This window comes from Sturnira hondurensis, unplaced genomic scaffold (genome assembly GCF_014824575.4).
Source record: "Sturnira hondurensis isolate 20B ecotype Veracruz unplaced genomic scaffold, ASM1482457v3 Scaffold0016184, whole genome shotgun sequence".
Lineage (NCBI taxonomy): Eukaryota > Metazoa > Chordata > Mammalia > Chiroptera > Phyllostomidae > Sturnira > Sturnira hondurensis.
In genome coordinates this window covers 3,687,769-3,709,574 of record NW_028088815.1, presented here as the reverse complement: position 1 = coordinate 3,709,574, position 21,806 = coordinate 3,687,769, and the positions used below count along the sequence as shown (strand labels likewise).

Here is a 21,806-nt window from a genome sequence, read left to right as displayed (position 1 = left end):
GTATGCTTATAATTTGAATGTTGTTATGTTTAATATTGTTCTGAAGTTCCCTTAAGCATTCCTCATATTTTCTGAATCTTTTTTCATGCTATTGCTGCACCTAGGTATTTCTTTCTACCTTGTCTTCCAGCTCACTAATTCAGTCCTTTGCTTCATCCAGCCTGTTTTTAATTTCTTCTAGTGTATTTTTTATTTCAGATGTTGTATTCTTCATTTCTTCCTGGTTCTTGTTTATAGTTTCTGGTTTTTTTTCATGCTATTGTATTCCCCCCTCGGTTCCTTCTAGTTGTCACTGAGTTCTTTGAGCATCCTTATAACCATTTTTTTAATGCCGGGTCTGATAGTTTGCTTGCCTCCATTTCATTTAGCACTTTTACTGGGGATTCTTCTATTCCTTTTGATTGTGGGTCCTTTCTTTGTCTCTTCATTTTAAGAGACTGTTTTTTATTGTTTCTATGATTCTAGGTGCTCTGCTTTGCCAGCTGTCTTTGTAGACTGAACTTCTTGGAAGGAGTTCTGTGGGACTTAGTGTTGCAGTCTCTTTGATCTCCTTGTCTGGATGTTTTAGGGTTGCCCTTTCTTCCATTTTTGTGGGCTGTCTTGTTGTCTTTGGGTTTTACTTGTTGGTGGTTCCTTTGTTGGTGGGTTCTCCCCTCCAGAGGACTTATTGTTAGTCACAATTCCCACCTTGTCTTGTGTGCTGTTGTACAGGTGTTGGTTATCAAAGTAGTGTTACCAGACAACTGAACCTATGCCAGCGAAAAGAACCCCCTCTACCACATCAGCAGTCTCAAGCACAATCGAAAAAAGATTAATAAAGGTGAAGAGAGATTATGATATTAGAAGCTATAACAAAGGGAATATGAGATGACTAAATGAGGGGAAAATGTTATGAGTGGTAAGAACAAGGAGAATTGATAAGAATAGGGATAGAACTGGGGCAAAGAAAGGGAGAGAAGAAAATTTAAAATGTAAATAAAACGTGAAGGGATGATAGGAACAATGGAGTAAGAAGAGGGAAGAGTATACAATGAGGTTAATAGGGGAAGGCAGAATGGAGTAAGATGGGTGGGGCAAGAGAGTATTTTATGGGATTTAAAGTACAAACAAATAGTGAACAAATCAGAGTTCCATTGGAGAAGTACATCAATAACCATGGTATTTCACCCAACTAGCCACTGTTTATAAAAGGTGAAAAAGAAATAAAACTCTTATTCGAGGGTAAAAAGAATGTGAGCTGATTTGTGAAAGAAGAGCACTTATGGAAGGTCAGATGGAGGACAAATAGAGATTTAGAGAGAAAATAAAGTTTCCACAACAGTAATAAAGCTCAGCAATATGGCAGAATGGATTAAAACCAGGGAGGGGTGCTATGTGGGATTTGGAGTAACAGTAGTATGATTTTTTAAAAATGTACAATGTGAATAAAAAGTAGAAGACTAAAACTTGTGAGTTATTTGGCATATGAGTGAAGTGAAAGAAGAAAAATTAAAATGCAATATGAAAGGGAAATATCAAACAAAAAATTAAAAAGAAAAGAGAAATAAAAATGCAAGTTCTGATGGAGAGCAGGGTGAAGTTTGTCTCAGCTGTTGGTACTCACCTTCTGGCTTCTTTCTGGATCCATCTCTGGTTTTCTCTCAGGTCCAGGTCTTACTGTCCTACTCTTGAGGGGGGGGAAAAAGCAGCCTTTTATTATTAAGCCCACCCAGCCTTTTCTGCAGATCTTCCCAGCTCCTGCACACGGTGGGTGGTTGGGGTCCATTTTCCCTTTTCTGTTGGTTCCACAAGGATGGGGGCTCAGTCTGGGCTACAATAATCGCAGGTACCCATTTTCGAGCCCATGTTATCAGAGCACTGTGCTGCCTGCACTCTATTCTGCACAGTTGCGTGCTGGGTTGGAACCAATAAGCCACCTTGCTTTGCACCCCTTTGATCAATCCGTGAGGTGCACTGAGTGGGAGTAAATCCCCCTCATTGGTCTAGCAGCTGTGTATGTGAGGTCCCTGTCCAGTGTGCCTGTCAGTTCCCCTTTTGATAAAAGTCTCTGTTGGTGCTACTGCCTCTCTGAGCCACTGACCGGGTTTCCACACACTCCAGCCCTCTGGCAAGTCCAGAGTCCGTCTGGGTCACAGCCAGTCACGGCCCACCTCTTCTCCCAGCTCCAGTTACCACCAGGATCCCCGGCTCTCTGGCACTGTCTTGGCCAGCAACCTCCACCCCAGTTGGGTGTGCCGCCAGCTGTGTGTGTGATTGCTGCCTTTCCCACCCCCCAAGCGACTTCACACGTCACGTTTCTCCAGGTGAGGGTCTGGGATTTCCCCACCCTGGGAGGGGAGGGAGCCACTAGGCTGCTATAACTGACCGGCTCCTCCATTGTCGAGGGTGGCAGCCATGCTTCTGAGGACCTTTCCAGTCTGCCTGTAAAACTTCCTTTCTGCCCGTTTTGAAGCATACTCTGCAAACTTTGGCTTCCAGACTTATCAGCTAAGATTCTGTTGGCTGTTTACTTTGTTCTTCGGAAGATCAGCTAAGGGTCCCAGTTGGGTGCAGGAACAAGTAGCCTCAGTTCCCACCTACTCCTCTGCCATCCTCTCTCTGCTTTATAATAAATTTTATATAGCTTACCTGCTAATACTTGATTTTAAGGAAGATTATAATCAAGGGTCACTTCCTCCCTTACCTTATCTTTCTCCACCTCTGCTATCCCCTTCTGTCCTCAGGCTAAGAGGAAAATGCGAATTTATTTTTCAGTGTCTTTCTCTAACTTCACTATTCTTGCTCTTCTCTGGAAATATTCAGTGCACAAGGTTAAAAGGAATAATTCATTATATTACACTTTGTGAGGCAACCTGGAATGCTTTGGAAGAAACTGTCATTGCCTCATAGTCTCCACTGTGTCTACCATGCCAGTCTAATAAAAGACTTTTCAGTTATTTGGCATTTTATTTAATTTATGATTTAATATCTGTATAGCATAACTAGTAAACTGACAGTTTGAAATTTTTTAAACAACATAGATAAGGACTTAAAATTCTAAAGATATAAACATTGAAGAAAGGTGTGTAATGATTTTATGAAAAAATAGATATAGAATCATATATATAGACATGTAAAAAAATGTAGTCTGTGAAAGTATGATCTCAGTGAGACAAGTTTTACATTTTGAACTTTTTTGTAAGAAAACTAACTTCTGCCCTGGCTGGTGTAGCTCAGTGGATTGAGTGTGGGCCTGCGAACCAGACGATCATGGTTCGATTCCCAGTCAGGGCACATGCTTGGGTTGCAGGCCAGTTTCCAGCAGGGGCCAGTTCCCTGCAGGGGATGCACGAGAAGCAACCATACATTGATGTTTCCTTCCTCTCTCCTTCCCTTCCCCTCTAAAGATAAGTAAATAAAATATTTTAAAAATAAAAATAAAAAAAAAGAAAACTAACTTCTACATATGTGCCCTTTTTTTCCCCATTCATATAACCATATTTAGGTACTTTAGATTCTAGTTGTTTTTATACTGTTATGTAGTGTGTTATGAAAGAGATAATAATTGAGAACATTACTCATACCTAATGGTAATAAAGCTTTACACAGTCATTCATTGTCTTCTTCATGTTCTTGAGTCTTAGTAGAATTGAGCTATTTTAATAACAATGGCAATTTCCATCTTCCAATAAAAATATATTGATAATAATTTCAGAACCAGCTAATTTCTTACAGTGAATGTATATTTAAAAAGGAGAACCTAAATCTACTTTTTTATTAACTATTTTTTTCTAAGTACTATATTATCTTCTTTGTATTCATTCTTAGTGTAAAGCCACTAGTCAGTGATAACTGCTGGTAACAGCAGTGGCTTGTTCCAGTAGACAGGTAATATTTCACCTAGTGTCTGTTTTTTTGCTTCTAAATACAGATTTCTGTTTGATGACTTAAGTAGACTTGTATTGCCATTTGTATCAGCATGGAAGCTGAGAAAAAACAGGCAAATAATCTAATACAGAGAATTTTTAAAATAGATATATAATTACAAATTCTTTTTTCTTACTGAAGGCCATTGAACACCCTGTTCGAACCAATCAGATTCCACGTCAGATTCCTGAACAGTCCTTCTACACAAAGCCATTGCCTGGTATTATCATGGGAGGAATTTTGCCCTTTGGATGCATCTTTATACAGCTTTTCTTCATTCTGAATAGTATTTGGTAAGCTAAGGTCTAAGTCCTCTTATTCCCATTATCACTATATGTAGTACTAGCTTTTTCTTTTTGTTTATACGGGCTATTACTTATATTTTACAAATGTAAACCATTCTCCAATCAGAAGTCTTAAGAGGGAGAGGGTTGCTGGTGGAGGTGAGGGAAAGGGGAAAAAGCGAGGACAACTGTAATAACATATACAATAAAATACAATTTAAAAAAAGAAATCTTAGGAACCAAAAGGTTTTTTTTTTTCATGTGAGGAAAAATAATAATGATACACACCTATTATTAATTGAGGGTTTATTAATTCCTCCTCTTCGCAGATGTCTATGAGGTGTTTTTTATCCACATTTTACAGGGATTAAAATGAGGTTTTGTAATTTATGTGTTACAGTTTACCATGTGACAAAAATTGTTTCCAAACCTCTGTTCTTAAATAAGTAATTTGTACTGTGTCAGAGAAGATACTCTGAGCTCCTGATAGAGGGGTTGCAAGCAAGCATTGGAGGAAGGGTCGAGCTAGCTAAGCTTTCAGAGTTCTTTCTTATCCCGAGTTCTTCATTCTCTGATTTCATATTTGCATGGAAAATCTCACAGTAGTAATTTTGATCCACTCTATTAGAGTATACAAATTGCAGTATATTATGATAGTTGTTTGATCACATTGACATATGTTAAAGAAAGTATCAAGGTTTGATGAGCATAAAGTGAGAACTAAATTTGAGCTTTTTAATGATTGGAACCTCTTTCCTTCTGACTGTTATAATGTTTTCCAAATTCAGCTGATTTTATCATATGTGATAAGAAACTACCGTGTATATATTAAATATATATACACTAAATGTGACCATTTCTTAATTTGGCTAGGTCTTTCCATTAATTTTAAATTTGTCAGACTCACCAGTAAACAAGTAGATTAAGCGTATTTGAATTAATAAGAGTTTCAGGCTCTACCTGAGTTGGAAGGCAAAGTCATATCTTTTCTCCCCTGCTCCATCCCCACCCCATCACCATTTAAACCTATGTGACTTTGTCATCTTTGATTAGTTGAGAGAAAAGGTAAACATTTTCAGTTGAAGAAAAATGAAAAGATTGTGTCTTTTACTGTGTCAAAGAGAAAATATTTATACTTTCATTTTGATATGTTTGATTATAGGTCGCACCAGATGTATTATATGTTTGGCTTCTTATTTCTGGTGTTTATCATTTTGGTTATTACATGTTCTGAAGCTACTATACTTCTTTGCTATTTCCACCTATGTGCCGAGGTATGTATTAGTAATATTCACTATGTTAATTTGTACACAGTGTTTATAATATTGGCATGAGGCTGAAACTACTTGTTAAGATAATTTTTGTAGAATGTGTTAAGACAGAAATTGACTTGTATTTCTAAGTCAAATGTAGCTCTCTTTAGAATTGAAGTAAAATTGTATCCCAGTTCAAATAGTATTTACTTTGAGCTTAACTTTAAAATGCTAATTTCCTAAGAATAGCATGTCATGCACAATTTTTATTTTTTAGTTTCTAAATGTCTGGCTTAATATTTCTTTTGTGACATATTTCTAGACCAAAAATTTAGGAAAAATAAACAGATTTTAAGTGGAAAATATATTAAAACATTACTTGTAATGAGTGATATTTATGGCATCCTGGCAAAATGATATCCTTATGTAATAGGTAGAGTTGCTATCTGAAGATTTAGTGTGTTAAGTAATTCTTTTATAAGTTATTTTCTATACAGGAGATAAAAATCTAACTTTGTTAAACTTGAGATGCTTTTTTAAAAAACCAGTTAGTCCTGGCCAGATGGCTTAGTTAAAAAACATCATCCTGTACACCAAAAGGTTGTGGGTTCAGTTCCTAGTCAGGACACAGATGTAGGTTTCAGGTTCAATCCTGAGTCAGGGCACACGAAGGAGGCAACCAGTTGATGTTTCTTTCTCTCTAAGTCAGTTAAACATATCCTTGGGCAAGGATTAAAGAAACATTTTTTTAATTGAGGTTAAATTCAGATAACATAAAATCAACTATTGTAAAGTGAGTGTATCATTGGCACTTGCTGCATTTACATTGTTGCATGACCTCCACGTCCATCTAGTTTCAAAATATTTTCATCACTCCCGCCATAAACAAAATTCCACACCCATTAAGCAGGTACTTCCTAGTCCCCTCTTCCTCTGCCTCAGACCCTGCAACCACCAGTCTGCTTTTGTTTCTATGTATTTACATATTTTGTGTATTTCATAAATTGTGTAGCCTTTTGGGTCTGGCTTCTTAGCAGGCTGTTTTCAGGGTTCAACACACTGTAACAAGTATCAGTACTTGATTTCTTTTTATAGCTGAATAAATACTCTATTGTATAGATATACCCCAATTCATTTTATTCATTGATGAACATTAGGTTTGTTTCTACCTTTTGGCTATTGTAAATAGTATTGCTATGAACATTCATGTACAGATATTTGAGTACCTGTTTTCAATTTTGAGGGATATACATGTAGAAGTGGAATTACTGAGACGTGGTAATTCTTCATTTAACTTTTTCAGAAAGCTCCAAACTGTAGTTTCCACAGTGGCTGCAATATTTTACATTCCTACCAACAATGTATAAGTGTTCCAATTTCTCCATGTCCTTGCCAACACTGTTGTTTTTCCTTTTTTAAAAAATTATAACCATTCTAGTGTGTGTGAAGTAATACCTCATTGTGGTTTTGGATTTCCACAGTGACTAATGATGTTCAGCATCTTTTCTTTTGTTTGTTGACCATCTGTATATCTTATTTGGAGACATGTCTACTCTGTTTGTTTACCTATTTTTTAAATTGGATTTATCTTTTTGTTTAGTTGTAAGAGTTCTTTATATAATCTGATACTAGACCTTTACCAAATAAATGATTTGCAAGTGTTGTTCCATTCTGTAAGTTATCTTTTTACTTTGTTGATGATGTCCTTTACATGAAAATTTTTAACTTGTTGCCATATCTAAGATATCATTGCTAACTCTAAGGTTATGAAGAGTTACTTTTATGTTTTCTTCTAAGTGGATAATTTTGGCTCATATGTTTAGATCATTGATACCTTTGCAGCTAATTTTTGTGTATGTTATTAGTTAGAGGTCTGACTTCATTCTTTTGCATGTGGATATCCAGTTTTCCAGCACCATTTGTTGAAGAGACTATTATTTCCTCATTGAGTGGTCTTGGCAAAGTTGTTGAAAATTCATTGACCATAGACATATGGGTTTATTTCTGGATTTTCACTTTATTCCAGTGGTGTATATACTATCCTTTTGCTAGTACCACACTGTTGGGCTAAGCCCTCCAACTTTGTTCTTTTTGAAGATTATTTTGGCTATTCAGGGCCCCTTGCAATTTCATATGAATTTGAGGATCAACTTTGCCATTTCTGGGGAAAAAATGGTAATAGGGATTGCATTGAATTTGTAGATCACTTTGGAGAAAATTTTCACCTTAACAATATTAGGTCTTCCAATCTATGACCACAGGATTTCTTTCCACTTATTTCAGTCTCCTTTAATTACTTTTAGCAATATTTTGTAGTTTTCAGTGTATAAGTCTTTCTCCTCATTAGTTTAAATTTATTCCTCAGTATTTAATTCTTTTGAAGCTGTTGTAAATGTTTTTTATTTTTTAGTTTTCATTTTTTGGATTGTTCATTGCTGATATATAAAAACATAACTGACTTTCATGTTAATTTTGTATCCTATAATATTGCTGAGTTTGTTTACTAGCTATGGTAATTTTTGTGTGTGGATTCTCTTGTATTTTTAATCTTGGTATGCTTTTAAAATATATTTATTTTTCACATACTCAAAAGGGTAGGAGGTGTAGTGAAGTACCGTATTTCTTTTGTAACATCTCCTGCTAAGCTATATGCTATTTTACGTAAAAGTAAGAACTGTTTAAAAAACTTACGTTGTTTAAATTATGATAGTAATAACTGAAAATGAATTTCATCCAGGCCTTAATGGACTTAATTTTCTTCCTAACATAATTGTCTAGACTATAAGCTAAGTAGTATTAATTTTGAACTGTGTAAATGTAAGTAAATTCTGTAAGTAAAAAAAAATACTGCTTTTCTTTGGGAAGCGTACATTTTAAAATACAGTTTAATGCTTCATTATTCCTTGTTTATAAACTATTTAAGATTTTTCAATATGTTTTTAGCTGGTGTTTAAGTATTTCCACCAAAAATAAGGGGTGCTTCTTAGCCCTTTTAGTGAGGAGGGAAATTGACAAAGTTCAGTAGGGGCAAAATACTGGAATCTCTAGCAAAAATTAGGTTCTAGGGGTTATTTCATTTATTTGTGTTTGGTTAGTAACTTTATTCTGCTACAGGTTATCTATTAATTGGAAAGTAATTCTTGTTCTTTCATTTTTTTCCTTTCTACTTAGGATTATCATTGGCAATGGCGTTCATTCCTTACTAGTGGCTTTACTGCAGTTTATTTCTTAATATATGCAGTACACTACTTCTTTTCAAAACTGCAAATCACAGGAACAGCAAGTACAATTCTGTACTTTGGTTATACCATGATAATGGTTTTGATCTTCTTTCTTTTTACAGGTAAGAATTTAAATGATTATTTTTAATTAATAAATTTTTATGCCAGTTATTCAAAATATTTATAAATATTTTTCTTATAAAACCCATAAAGGCTGCCATTACTCAGCTCTCCTATGTTTAGTCCTGAGTGCAACTAAATCCAGTATGCCTCCCTGTGAGGTCAATATCAGTAAACCTAGGTGAGAAAGCAGAACCTAAGGGAAGCCAACTGCACAGGGTCATTGTTGTGCTAAGAGCACAGGCACACCTAGACCAGTACATCTTAAGGTTGCCCATTGCAGAAATAAAGTACAAAGCTCTAGCTAGCTGAGTTAAAAAGTAAAGTAAAAATGTGGGTGTTAAAGTCAGGATGAGATTGAGAATAAATGATATCAAGAAAAGATAATCATAGGACATTTCTTATTCAAGAAATTTCAAACTACAAATTTATATCTCTTTTAAAATTCAAGTACCTCTTGGGATATAGTGTACTATATATTATATTGATATTTATATATGTATTTTTCCCTGTCTATCTGGATAAAAGTTTTCTGTATCTCAGAGTCCTGTGAATGGTTAGTAAACATGTATGGAATGATTAAACTAAAAAAAAGAGCCCTGGCTGGTTTAGCTCAGTGGATTGAGCTTGGGCCTGTGAACCAGACAATCACGGTTCGATTCCCAGTCAGGACACATGCTTGGGTTGCAGGCCAGTTTCCGGCAGGAGCCAGTTCCCTGCAGGGGATGCACAAGAAGCAACCATACATTGATGTTTCCTTCCTCTCTCCTTCCCTTCCCCTCCAAAGATAAATAAATAAAATATTTTTAAAATAAATAAAAAAAAGAAAATTGTGGGACTATTTTTGTCACAAAAATGTACATTTAAAATTTATGTAAGGTTGTGTTGCATGGTATATGAGGAAATACAGGAGCCAAAAAGAGAAAAACTGTTTTTAAGAATTAGAAATCTTCTACCTTTTACTCATCTGTTAACATTTAAGAGAACTAAAGTAGGGTTTTGAACATCAATTCTGTATTCCAGGTCATTGGTCAGACATAAGGACGTTGGTGTTTTCTAAAGTGGAGTGTACCTGTTACAGAACAGACCCGGGGTTGAGGGGTCAAACAATATATTAGTACCAAAAGGAGCCCCCTGTTCCTCCGGGGATTCCCCACTGTACTAGGTTCGCTTTGCCCGTTGTCAGAGGAAAGACATCTCTCAATGCCAGAGACTGGTGAAGAGGAAAGAAATTATTTATTTAAAAGTTATACAGGCTTAGAGTAATGGCTTAATGTCTTCGTTAAAATACTAAAGTCCTTTAGAATACCCACAGACGCACACAGTCCTTCCTTCTCCCTCTTTGCCCAATCCGGGGTACTGTATCTCAGGAAAAGAAGTAGAAGTCCATGGTTCAGGCAGCCCCTCGGTTCCGGCAGCATCTGCTGTGTTGCCACCACAATCACCAGTTAATCCAAAGGCATGTGGCACCTTCTCATGGCCCACCAGTAAGAGTCCTTTTACCCCTTTTCTTCTAGGCAAAGTCTCTCCTGCTGCCTAAGCCACGTGGCAAAAGGGAACACCCCAGAGCCACGTGGTCCTAACTATCACTTAAGCTACATGGTCCCAACTCCTGCCACAGCCATATGGTCCAACTCCTCCAAAGCTGCATGGTCCTGACCTTTGCTCAAGCCTCGTGGCAATTCCCAACTCCTGGTATGGCTGCCACACCTGGGCTAAATCCCTATGCCAGGCTTCCTCTGCAGCCCCATTTCCTACTCTTTCCACAATCAGTTACACCTGTCAGCATTCCCTATTATTCCAGCTTTACTGGGCTGCCATAGTAAGTTCGGGCAGGCATGGCCCCATGAAGTGGAGCCAGTCATCTGCAAGCTCTCATGCAGGCGCTGTAACCAGGGGGAGTTGCATCCTGGGTTGAAGTCACTCCCATCCCCCTGGCTCAAAGCATGGCCACAGCTATTTAACATATCTGTGCAAACCAGTTAAAGGCTATAGATAATATTAAATGGCCATGCCAGAGGTTAGTTGCAAAGCTACTGCTACGCAAAACAGCTGTCAGTGGCCCTGCTCCATGTGTCCCATCCCCCGGCTCAAACTGGTGGGGGTGAGGACGTCATACATACATTTTTCTCTAATATTTTCTGAACACGCTGAATTCTGGACCCCATTACAAATCCCTGTTTGGGGTCCCTCCTTGGCTGCACCCTGTTACATACCCATAGTCACTTCAGAACTCCAAACTCCTTATCCAAGTTCATCTATGTTACAAAACAAAATTAAATTTTGTCACATAAAGATGTCACTTTTAGTATGTACATTATATCTATTCATATTTTTTAAAATACTTAAAAGTATTTTATTAAGAACAAAATAAACTTTGTTAGGGTTGTCAGTATGGTGATAAAATGTTTTTTCTCATTTTAACATACCTCTGGTTATGTTGAAGTTCTTGCTAAGCATAAGGTTGTTTAAATATATTTATGTTTCACCATGACTTTTTAAAAATGAACCCCAAGCTCTTCCCAAGCTAAGCTTACTGATGACCTTTTGAATATCCAAAAGGTACTTTAAGAAAATAAATAGGAAAGGAAAGTTATCTTTCTTTTCATTCTTTAATTTCAATCTTTTGCATGTATTAAGAAAAAATGTATTATAGACATCTTAGGTAACTTACAGTATAAAAAGGTCTTTCTGTCAATTTCTGTAGGAAATTTTACCTGATATGCTTGTATATTTTTTTAAAAAGCTCATGGATCTATGTATATTTCTGAAAATTAATAGTTCTTAGTTTTGTGACTTTTTTTGAGGAGTTAGTCATTTTAAGTCTGTATTTTTGTGTAAATCATGATGCTTTTAAAAAGGGTTTATTTTTGTTTTTTTTCTTTTATAGGAACAATTGGCTTCTTTGCATGCTTTTGGTTTGTTACCAAAATTTACAGCGTGGTGAAGGTTGACTGAAGAAGCCAAGTGTGTCCAGTTAAAACAAATAAATTCTTCATTAACAAAGATCTTTTTTTGTGACTGCCTTGAGTTTTATCAGCATTGGCCTAGTAATCCTTCAGAAACAACATAATTCTAAATACACTTCTTTCCATATGCTTGTCCCCACAAAATGTGTTTTCAACACCAAAACATTTGTATTGTGGTTTTATTAAGTATATATTGAGTTGTTCTCAGTGAAGAGCAAATTTAAATATTATGTGTATTTGTAAATAACAATAGCTATAAAATTTGCAACACTTCTAATGGCAGTAATAGAGGAGGCCATATTAAACAATATTGATGAAATGCCAGACAGTTCATTGTAAATAGGATTTTCTAGGCTCAGTAGGTAGAAAGAATTATTTTTCTTTGAAGGAAATAACTTTTTATCATGGTAATTTTGAAGGATGATTCGTATGATGTGTTTATTGGGGGAAGGCATTTTAAAAAAAATTCTGTATTGGTTGTAATTGTTCATACCTTCTTTTCTGTGTTGACTTCATTATTCCCATGGTATTGGCCTTTTAAACTATGTGCCTCTGAGTCTTTCAATTTATAAATTTTGTTATCTTAATAAATATTGTAAAAACATCTTCATTGAATCATTACCTGTTGTATATTCAAAGAGAATCTGTAAATATTGGTGTTTTAAAATGAATTATATAATTTTATCAAATTTTACTGATTTTTGTTAATGCAGCACTTTCTGAGTTTTGATCTAAATGAAATTCCAGTATCCTGGGCTTTGTGACAAGTCTAAAATTTTTACCATTAGGCAGTAACAGAAATTTTGGTCATGTATTTCTAGCTAGATAAATTAATTATGTAAGTCTATTTGTTATGGGCCCTACTACACTGTTATTAAGGATTTTATGTTTTTGACCTGTTTTTTTAAATACAGCACTTTTGTTTTTAAAAGTCCATTTTTATGATCAACAATGATCAAGAAAGTCTTCCTCTTTATGATTACATTGTCTTAATTTGTATTTCACAGATAATTTTTTTCTTAGAGTTAAATAACTTTTTTATTTTTCACAATTCTTCACATACATCTGATTAATTGAAATTCATTTATGTGGAATATAGAAGTTTGGGATTTCAGAAACGTTAGTCTGCTTATATTTATGAGAATATTCATTTTGTATTTTAGGGGTTAACTGCTTGCTGCTTATGAAAGCAAAGCAGATATTGTCATTAAACTTACAACTAAAATTACTCACTGTTGTGCACATAATGTTGGTGGGTTCTTACTCAATAATGTTATGTTGAAAACCTTTTTTTAAAAAGACTGACCTGTTCGTTTTCAAGAGTGAAGGAACTCTATTTATTTGTAACTCTGACATAGAATATTTAAAATAGAAAAGTTCCTTTCAAATTTATTTTATATACCTCTTGCAGTATATTCAGTGTTTTATATATCATATTGTTAAAGGTAGTGTTGAGATAGGCTGGTTGACTACATAAAGAAAAGGCATTATAAAAACTCCAGATTCAGACCCTAGGCCAATTTTGTTGGTCAAAGTTAAGTTTCTTCAATTTTTTTTTTCAGTGAACAATTAGCTTAGTGATTAAAACAAGTCAATTTACCGTGTTGATGTAATCTATTGTCTTTTTCTTGACACTTTATAGCAACCATATTTCACACTTACACAATGAAAAGGAAATTGGAAAAATAAAAGTATTAAAGGAAAAGACTTAGAAGATGGGAGGGAAAGCTGCAGAAGGAGGCTATGAAAAGGCAAGAGCAGTGGTGAGAAAGGCAGTGCAAGAACTGGGCCTCACTGGCATGACATGTTTAGGATGTTCTTCAGGATAAAAGGGCCCTGGTTACCCCATGTGGAGGTGGTTGGTTAGAATCTCAGTAGTCTTTTCCTTAGTTTGTGTATTTGCCAGAAAAAGAACAGTGATCTGAGCCCCATGGTCATGCTTCTCTGAACACTTGTAGAGAATGATACCTTAGAAGATAAAGGGCTTCTTTTGGGCTAAGTATGTAGAAGTCCTGCTTCTGGTGTGACCAGAATTGCTCAGAAAACCAGTGAACATCAGCTGCTTGGAAAAAAAAGTTTTTAAAAGCCCTCATTGGGCCCCAGCTGGTGTAGTTCAGTCAGTTGAGTGCGGGTCTAGGAACCGAAGGGTCTCGGGTTCCATTCCCAGTCTAAGGCACATGCCTGGGTTGCGGGCCAGGTCCCCAGTAGGGTGCGCTTGAGAGGCAACCACACATTGATGTTCCTCTCCCTCTCTCCTTCCCTTCCCCTTGCTCTAAAAATAAATAAATAAAATCTTTTTTTAAAAAAAAACCCTCATTGGTAAAGATCTCTTCCTTCATACTTTACAATGTAGTCATTTATCAGGTTTCTGTCAGCCCTCCACTAACATTACAAGTAAGCTCACTGGGACATGGTCTCTACTTATCGTGGTTGCCATGGTACCATGAACATAGAAGGCAGTCATGTGTTTTCTGAATCGTTTTCCTTGTCACTTCAGAATTTAGTTATGTCATCTTGTCAGTGTCCCACCTCTTGGCTATTTGACCGTCTAAACAATGTCAACATATAATCTTAATAATGCTGTTTAACATTTGCGCTTTAAGTTTTGTGATATATAACCAGAGCTTTAATTGGAAGGAGTGACTGGAAAGAGTGCTACTTAAGTAAAGAGACAGTTTGGGGGAAGTGACTGTAGACCTTTCTGTGTCTGTCATACCATAAAGGACACATATAAGCTTGTGCATAGTGCAGCCCAGAAGTTGCTATGTGGTCATAAATGGGCATCTGGTTCCTTTTTTCGGACTTGAAAACACCTTAAATCAGTGCTTTAAAGGCTTCATACTGGACTTCCGCCAAGATGGAGGCATAGGTGGAAACACTGTGCCTTCTCCCACAACCAAGTTTGAATAAAACAAAGATTTGGAGAAACAAAGACACAACCAAAGGACAGAAAATTGAATTATACGGAAGTCTGACAACATCTAACCGTTCAATGGGGACGGTGAGAGGGGCGGAGCCAGCAGCGAGCAGGGTCGGGCAGGACAGGGCCCCCGACCCAGGCGCGCAGGCGGACGAGAACCAGCTGGGGTGCGGGGCAGACCGCGGGCGCATATTCGCGCACAGTGAGACAAACCACGCAGGCCCCAGGGGGCGAGGGCTGACGGCGGTGGCACACTCGCGAGCAGTGGGACGAAACGCGTGGGCCAGGTGACGGCAGCAACTGCGGCACCGGTGAGGGCCGTGGCGGCAGGCGGCGGACAGGACGCCATAGTCCCTCTTTGACCCCGCCCCCACATACAGCGTCACAACCCAGCGACTTAGTTTCCCTGCAATACCGGTGAGAGCCATTGTTGCTCTTTGACTCCGCCCCCACATACAACGACACAAACCAGCGACTTAGTTGCCCTGTTCTAGTGAACATTTTAGGGCTCTGATCCTGCTATGGAACAGGCACGAACAGCCCAAAAGATGGCGCAAGAAGAACTCAAAGTCCCAGAGCCAATAACTCTAAGCGACCGAGAAATTGCCAGCCTCTCAGAAGCACAATTCAAGACACTATTTATCAGGATGCTCACAGAACTGGTAGATTATAGTCACAAATTAGAGGAACATAGTCACAAATTAGAGGAACATATGAAGGCTAAACTAATTGAAATGAAGGGAGATGCACAGGAAACCAATAGTGATGGAAAGGAAACTGGGACTCAAATCAATGGAATGGACCAGAAGGAAGAACAAAACATCCCACCAGAAAGGAATGAAGAAATGAGAATTCAAAAAAATGAGGAGAGGCTTAGGAACCTCCAGGACATCTTTAAACGTTCCAACATCCGAATTATAGGGGTACCAGAAGGGGGAAAGAAACAGCCACGAGTGGAAAACGTATTTGAACAAATAATAAAGGAGAACTTCCCCAGTCTGGCAAAGGAAATAGACTTCCAGGAAATCCAGGAAGCTCAGAGAGTGCCAAAGAAGTTGGACCCAAGAAGGAACACACCAAGGCACATCATAATTACATTAGCCAAGACCAAAATGAAGGAGAGAATCCTAGAAGCATCAAGGGATAAGGGGACAGTCACCTACAAAGGAGTACCCATCAGACTGTCAGCGGATTTCTCAAAAGAGACCTTACAGGCAAGAAGGGCCTGGAAAGAAGTATTCCAAGTCATGAAATCCAAAGACCTACAGCCAAGATTGCTTTGTCCAGCAAAACTTTCATTTAGAATGGAAGGACAGATAAAGTGCTTCTCAGATAAGGTCAAGTTCAAGGAGTTCATTATTACCAAGCCCTTATTATATGAAATGCTAAAGGGACTTATATAAGAAAAAGAAGATGAAAAATATGAACAGTGAAAGGACAGCAAACACACAGCTATTAACAACCACACCTAAAACAAAAGCAAACCAAGAAGACAGCTAGATCAGGAGTGGAACCATAGAAATGAAGAACACATGGAGGGTTAGAAACAGGGGGGTGGGAGGGGGAGAAGGCACAGAAAATAGCATAGATGGTAGGTAGAAAATAGATAGGGGGGAGGGTGAGAATAGTGGGGGAAATATAGAATCCAAAGAACTTGAGACACGTGGTTATAAACTAAGGGGGGCAGAATGGTGGGGGAGGGAGGGTGGGGGTGGAAGGGATTGAAGGGGGGAATAGAACAACTGTAATGGTATAATCAATCAAACATTTTTAAAAAAAGTCTTCATACTGTCACATATACTAGCTAAGATTATGCAATATCACAAGTCACAAAACACTTTAAAAATTATAAAATGTAAGTCTTAAAGATTTTTTAAAATAACCTCTAATTAACAGAATGAATTCCTCAGCTTCTGCCTATGGATGGCAGGATACTCTGGTATCATCAAAACGTAAATATACATCATGAAGAAATACATTCTTTCCCTATTTGTATTTTTCTCCTGTAGCTAGAATAGCTAGTGGTTACATCATGCCTACAGTGAGAATTGTATGCAGAAAATAATGCTTTGCTTTGCCAGGTATTTTTACTTTGATAGAACCAAAGCCTGTTTCCTTCTACTTGTGTGTTTTCTTCTTCAATGTGACTTGAAGTCTCAACACTAAAAAAACCCATCATTTCCTCACATTTCCTGTAGGTTTTGAAATTCTACCAGATTTCTTCAGCTTACTTATTTGAACTTCATACCTTTTTTTGTTACATTTAATTATCTTCTTTTCCCTTTCATTCTTTGACCTGCTGATATTTGGCATTCTAATTAATAATTATTATTTTGTAAGTAAGAAAACACAAGCTCCAAAAGATTCTATTATTTCCTTTGGATATGTTTGGCAAAAAAGCAGTCTGGGCCACATGAATGCATTGGCCATGATAAATAGATCATTCATTTCTCTGAAAAGAATTAAAAATATAATAGCTATAAGTCAAAAATGATAGATTGAATTCACTTTTTAAAAGTGAGTTTTTATTGATACCTTATAATCAGGGACATTATTTACATAGAATTCAAATTTTTTTCCTAAATATAAGGTAAATAGTTTTTGGTTATCATTATTATCGAGAAACAAAAAACATAAAGGATGGGTCCAAGTGAATAATGAATAAGGATTTTCTGGCTAATGCTACAAGTTATGATGTAGCATGTTGACTGGGACTACCTCATGTACAGCTGCAAAACTAAGGTGATACAACTAGAGTTAGCCACACTAGTTTTCTGCTTCAAAAGTGCTGGGTGGAAGGAGCTGGGGACTCAGAACTCATCCCGTGATAGTGCCGCTGAGCCATGATTGTACTCAGTGGCCACCACCACCAGGATTCAGAGGACACCTAGACTTCTACTCCTCTGCCTTGTGTGATGTAACTGAAAAACTTTGCCAACTCCTTGAGGAGAGGGAGTATGATTGAGAAAATGATGAAGCCACTGAAACACGGTGATGGGATCTTCTTTCAGGACATCAAGGAACCAGATGGTAAGGACTGGGAACACATGGGTATAGTAGGGGATGTGAATCAGTTATTACAGACATACCCAAACTTGCTGTCATCAAAAATGGCTCCCATTCATATGACTTTCTTAAGAACCATTACATGAATCTATCAAAGAATTAAGTAATCAACCTTTGCAAGATGAGGGCCCAGGAATCTGGTGTCTGACAGACATACCCTGGAAGTCAGTGACAACTAGAGACAAGGTTTAGGCTGACTTTCCTAGAGCCATGGCGGTGACTTTGAATCTTCACCAATGTAGTGATGCATCTTTCGGTTACCCTTAGTCATTCTAGAGGCAGTGTACCAACCTTTGTATACCTGCCCAGTGTGTTAGTGTGTGTGTGTAAAATGTGAGTAAGGGTGATTTTGAGGGGACACTGATTTTAGAGTTCGATGGTGTGTGTTTCAGTCCTGCTCTCCCAATATAAAACTTCTGGTCAAAGTAATTCTTTTCTATCCTCTGAACTCATAGTAATTAGATACATACTAATGCTTGACAGCACTCCTATTGCTGTCTTAAATGTTACTCAAATTATTGTTAAACTTTTCAGACTCATCCTGCCAAGTAGATCACAAACTTCTCTAGGGCAGGATACACCACTCATCATGTTTGGTTTGTGGCCAGTGCATAACAGTACTTTGCTTGCAGTAGACATATATTTGTTGATTGAAACTAGGGATTTAGATAATAAATGATACTGATTTTAAATATATAAATTGTTTGATATGGTGATTTAAAAATACCTTTTCAAGATTTTGTTCAGCTGTCAAATTCCAGAACATGCTATTTGATTCCGTAAAATTGCACATCTTTTTTTTCTGATTGTTTTTAAAATTTTAATTTAACTCTTGTTCAAATACAGTTTTGTCTTATATTCCCAGCCCTGCCCCCCCCCAGTGCTCCCCACCTCCCTCCCATCTCTGCCCCCCACCTTAGTTATTGTCCATGTGTCCTTTATATTTGTTCATGTGAGTCCTTCCCCTTTTCCCCTGTGATTCTTTCCCCTCTCCCCTCTGGACCCTGTCAGCAGTTCTGTATTTTAGTGTCTTTGGTTACATTTTGCTTGCTTGTTTGTTTTCTTGTTTAGATTCCTGTTAAAGGTGAGATCATATGGTATATGTCCTTCAACACCTGGCTTATTTCACTCAGCATAATGCTTTCCAGTTCCATCCATGATGTTGCAAAGGGTATGAGCTCCTTCTTCCTTTCTGCAGCATAGAATTCCATTGTGTAAATGTACCATAGTTTTTTGATCCAGTCATTGACTGATGCGCATTTAGGTTGCTTCCAACTCTTGGATATCATAAATTGTGCTGCTATGAACATCGGGGTGCATAGGTTCTTTTGGATTGGTGTTTCAAGGTTCTTAGGATATACTCCTAAGAGTGGAAATGCTGGGTCAAAAGGCACGTCCATTTTTAGTTTTCTTAGAAAATTCCATACTGCTTTCCATAGTGGTTGTACCAGTCTGCAATCCCAACAACAGTGAACTAGGGTCCCCTTTTCCCCACAACCTCTCCAACACTTGTTGTTTGTTTCTTTGTTTATAGTAGCCATTCTGACTGGTGCTAAGTGGTATCTCATTGTGGTTTTGATTTGCATCTCTCTGATAGCTAGTGATATCGAGCATCTTTTCATGTGTCTCTGGATCCTCTGTATGTCCTCCTTGGCAAAGTGTCTGTTCAAGTCCTTTGCCCATTTTTTAATTGGGTTGTTCATCTTCTTTGAGTAGAGTCAAGTGAGTTCTTTGTATATTTTGGAGATTAAAGCTTTGTCTAAGGTGTCATTGGCAAATATGTTTTCCCAAACTGTTGCTTCTCTTTTTATCTTGATACTGTTTTCCTTAGCTATACAGAAGCTTTTAATTTTCATGAGATCCCATTTGTTTATTCTTTCCGTTATGTCCCTTGTTCTAGGGGATGTATCAGTAAAAATATTGCTGTCTAGAATATCTGAGATTTTCCTGCCAATGCTCTCCTCTAGGACTTTAATGGTTTCCCGGCTTATATTTAAGTCTTTTATCCACCTTGAATTTATTTTGGTGTATGGTGTAAGTTGGTGCTCGAGTTTCACTTTTTTGCATGTGGCTGTCCAGTTCTCCCAACACCATTTGTTGAAGAGGCTATCTTTACTCCATTTTATGTTACTGCCCCCTTTGTCAAATATGAATTGACTGTAGAGATTTGGGTTTATTTCTGGGCTCTCTGTTCTATTCCATTGGTCTATGTGCCTGTTTTTATGCCAATACCAGGCTGTTTTGATTACAGTGGCCTTGTACTACAGTTTGATATCAGGTATTGTAATCCCTCCTACTCTGTTCTTCTTTCTCAAAATTGCAGCTGCTATTCGCAGTCTTTTGTGGTTCCATATAAATTTTTTAAGTGTTTGTTCTGTGTCTGTGAAATATGCCATTGGCACTTTAATAGGTATTGCATTGAATCTGTAAATTCCTTTGGGTAGTATGGACATTTTGATGATGTTAATTCTTCCAGTCAATGACCACGGTGTATGTTTCCATTTGTTTGTGTCTTCCTTGATTTCTGTCTACAGTGTTGTGTAGTTTTCTGCATACAGGTCTTTAACCTCCTTGGTTAGGTTTATTCCCAGATATTTTATTTTTCTTTTTGCTATATTGAATGGGATTTTTTTCTTGTTTTCTGCCTCTGCTGTTTCGTTGTTAGTATACAAAAATGCCTTTGATTTCTGGATATTGACTTTGTAACCCGCTGTTTTGCCAAATTCATTTATTAGTTCGAGCAGTTTTTTGGTAGAGGCTATAGGATTTTCCATGTACACTATCATGTCATCTGCAAACAATGCCAGTTTTGTTTCCTCCTTTCCGATTTGGATGCCTTTTATTTCCTTTTCTTGTCTGATTGCTGTGGCTAGAACTTCTAATACTATATTGAATAGAAGTGGTGAAAGTGGGCAACCTTGTCTTGTTCCTGATCTTAGTGGAAAAGCTTTTAGTTTTTGTCCATTGAGTATGATGTTGGCTGTAGGCCTTTCATATATGGCCTTTATTATATTGAGGAATGCTCCCTCTATTCCCACTTTGCTGAGTACCTTTATCATAAATGGGTGTTGTACCTTATCAAAAGCTTTTCCCGCATCTATTGATATGATCATGTGGTTTTTGTCTTTGCTTTTGTTTATGTGGTGTATTACATTTACTGATTTATGAATATTTAACCATCCTGCATCCCTGGAATGAATCCCACTTGGTCATGGTGTATGATCTTTTTGATGTATTGTTGGATGTGATTTGCCAATATTTTATTGAGGATTTTAGTGTCTATGTTCATCAGCGATATTGGCCTGAAGTTTTCTTTCTTTGTTGTGTCTCTAACCGGTTTTGGAATTAGGATGATGCTGGCTTCATAAAAAGAGTTGGGGAGTTTTCCCTCCTTTTGATTTTTTGAAATAGTCTGTGAAGAATCGGGATTAGTTTTTCCTTAAAAGCTTTGTAGAATTCTCCTGTGAAGCCATCTGGTCCAGGGGGACTTCCGCCAAGATGGAGGCATAGATGGAAACACTGTGCCTTCTCCCACAACCAAGTTTGAATACAACAAAGGTTTGGAGAAACAAAGACACAACCAAAGGACAGAAAATTGAATTATATGGAAGTCCAACTACATCTAACCATTCAACGGGGATGGTAAGAGGGGCGGAGCCAGCAGCGAGCAGGGTCGGGCAGGACAGGTCCCCTGACCCAGGCGCGCAGGCCACCCGGAACTAGTTGGGGTGAGGGGCAGACTGCGGTTGCACATTCGCCCACAGTGAGACAGACCACGCAGGCCCCGGGGGTTGAGGGCTGACGGCGGTGGCACACTCGCGTGCAGTGGGACTAAACGCGTGGGCCTGGTGAGGGCAGCTACTGTGGCACCGGTGAGGGTCGCGGCAGCAGGCGGCAGACAGGACACCATAGTCTGTCTTTGAAACCGCTCCCACATACAGCGTCACAACCCAGGGACTTAGTTGCCCTGTTCTAGTGAACACTTTAGGGCTCTGATCCTGCTATGGAACAGGCACGAACAGCCCAAAAGATGGTGCAAGAAGAACTCAAAGTCCAAGAGCCAATAA

The 21,806-nt window shown here is 37.7% G+C and overlaps 1 protein-coding gene across 2 annotated transcripts in view; it reads left to right on the top strand.

Moving 5' to 3' along the window:
* TM9SF2 (transmembrane 9 superfamily member 2) overlaps positions 1 to 12,359 on the top strand; it is an 85,684-nt gene extending 73,325 nt beyond the window's left edge. Inside the window, exons 14-18 of one of the 2 annotated variants that reach the window (XM_037065808.1) lie at positions 2,163 to 2,303; positions 4,048 to 4,199; positions 5,353 to 5,464; positions 8,615 to 8,786; positions 11,675 to 12,359. In XM_037065808.1, the coding sequence (XP_036921703.1) occupies positions 2,163 to 2,303; positions 4,048 to 4,199; positions 5,353 to 5,464; positions 8,615 to 8,786; positions 11,675 to 11,742 (645 nt within the window). In that variant the 3' untranslated portion in view covers positions 11,743 to 12,359. The remainder of the gene's footprint in view (positions 1 to 2,162; positions 2,304 to 4,047; positions 4,200 to 5,352; positions 5,465 to 8,614; positions 8,787 to 11,674) is intronic. The other variant, XM_037065809.1, reaches the window with a different exon arrangement.
* The last annotated feature ends 9,447 nt before the right edge of the window (positions 12,360 to 21,806 follow it).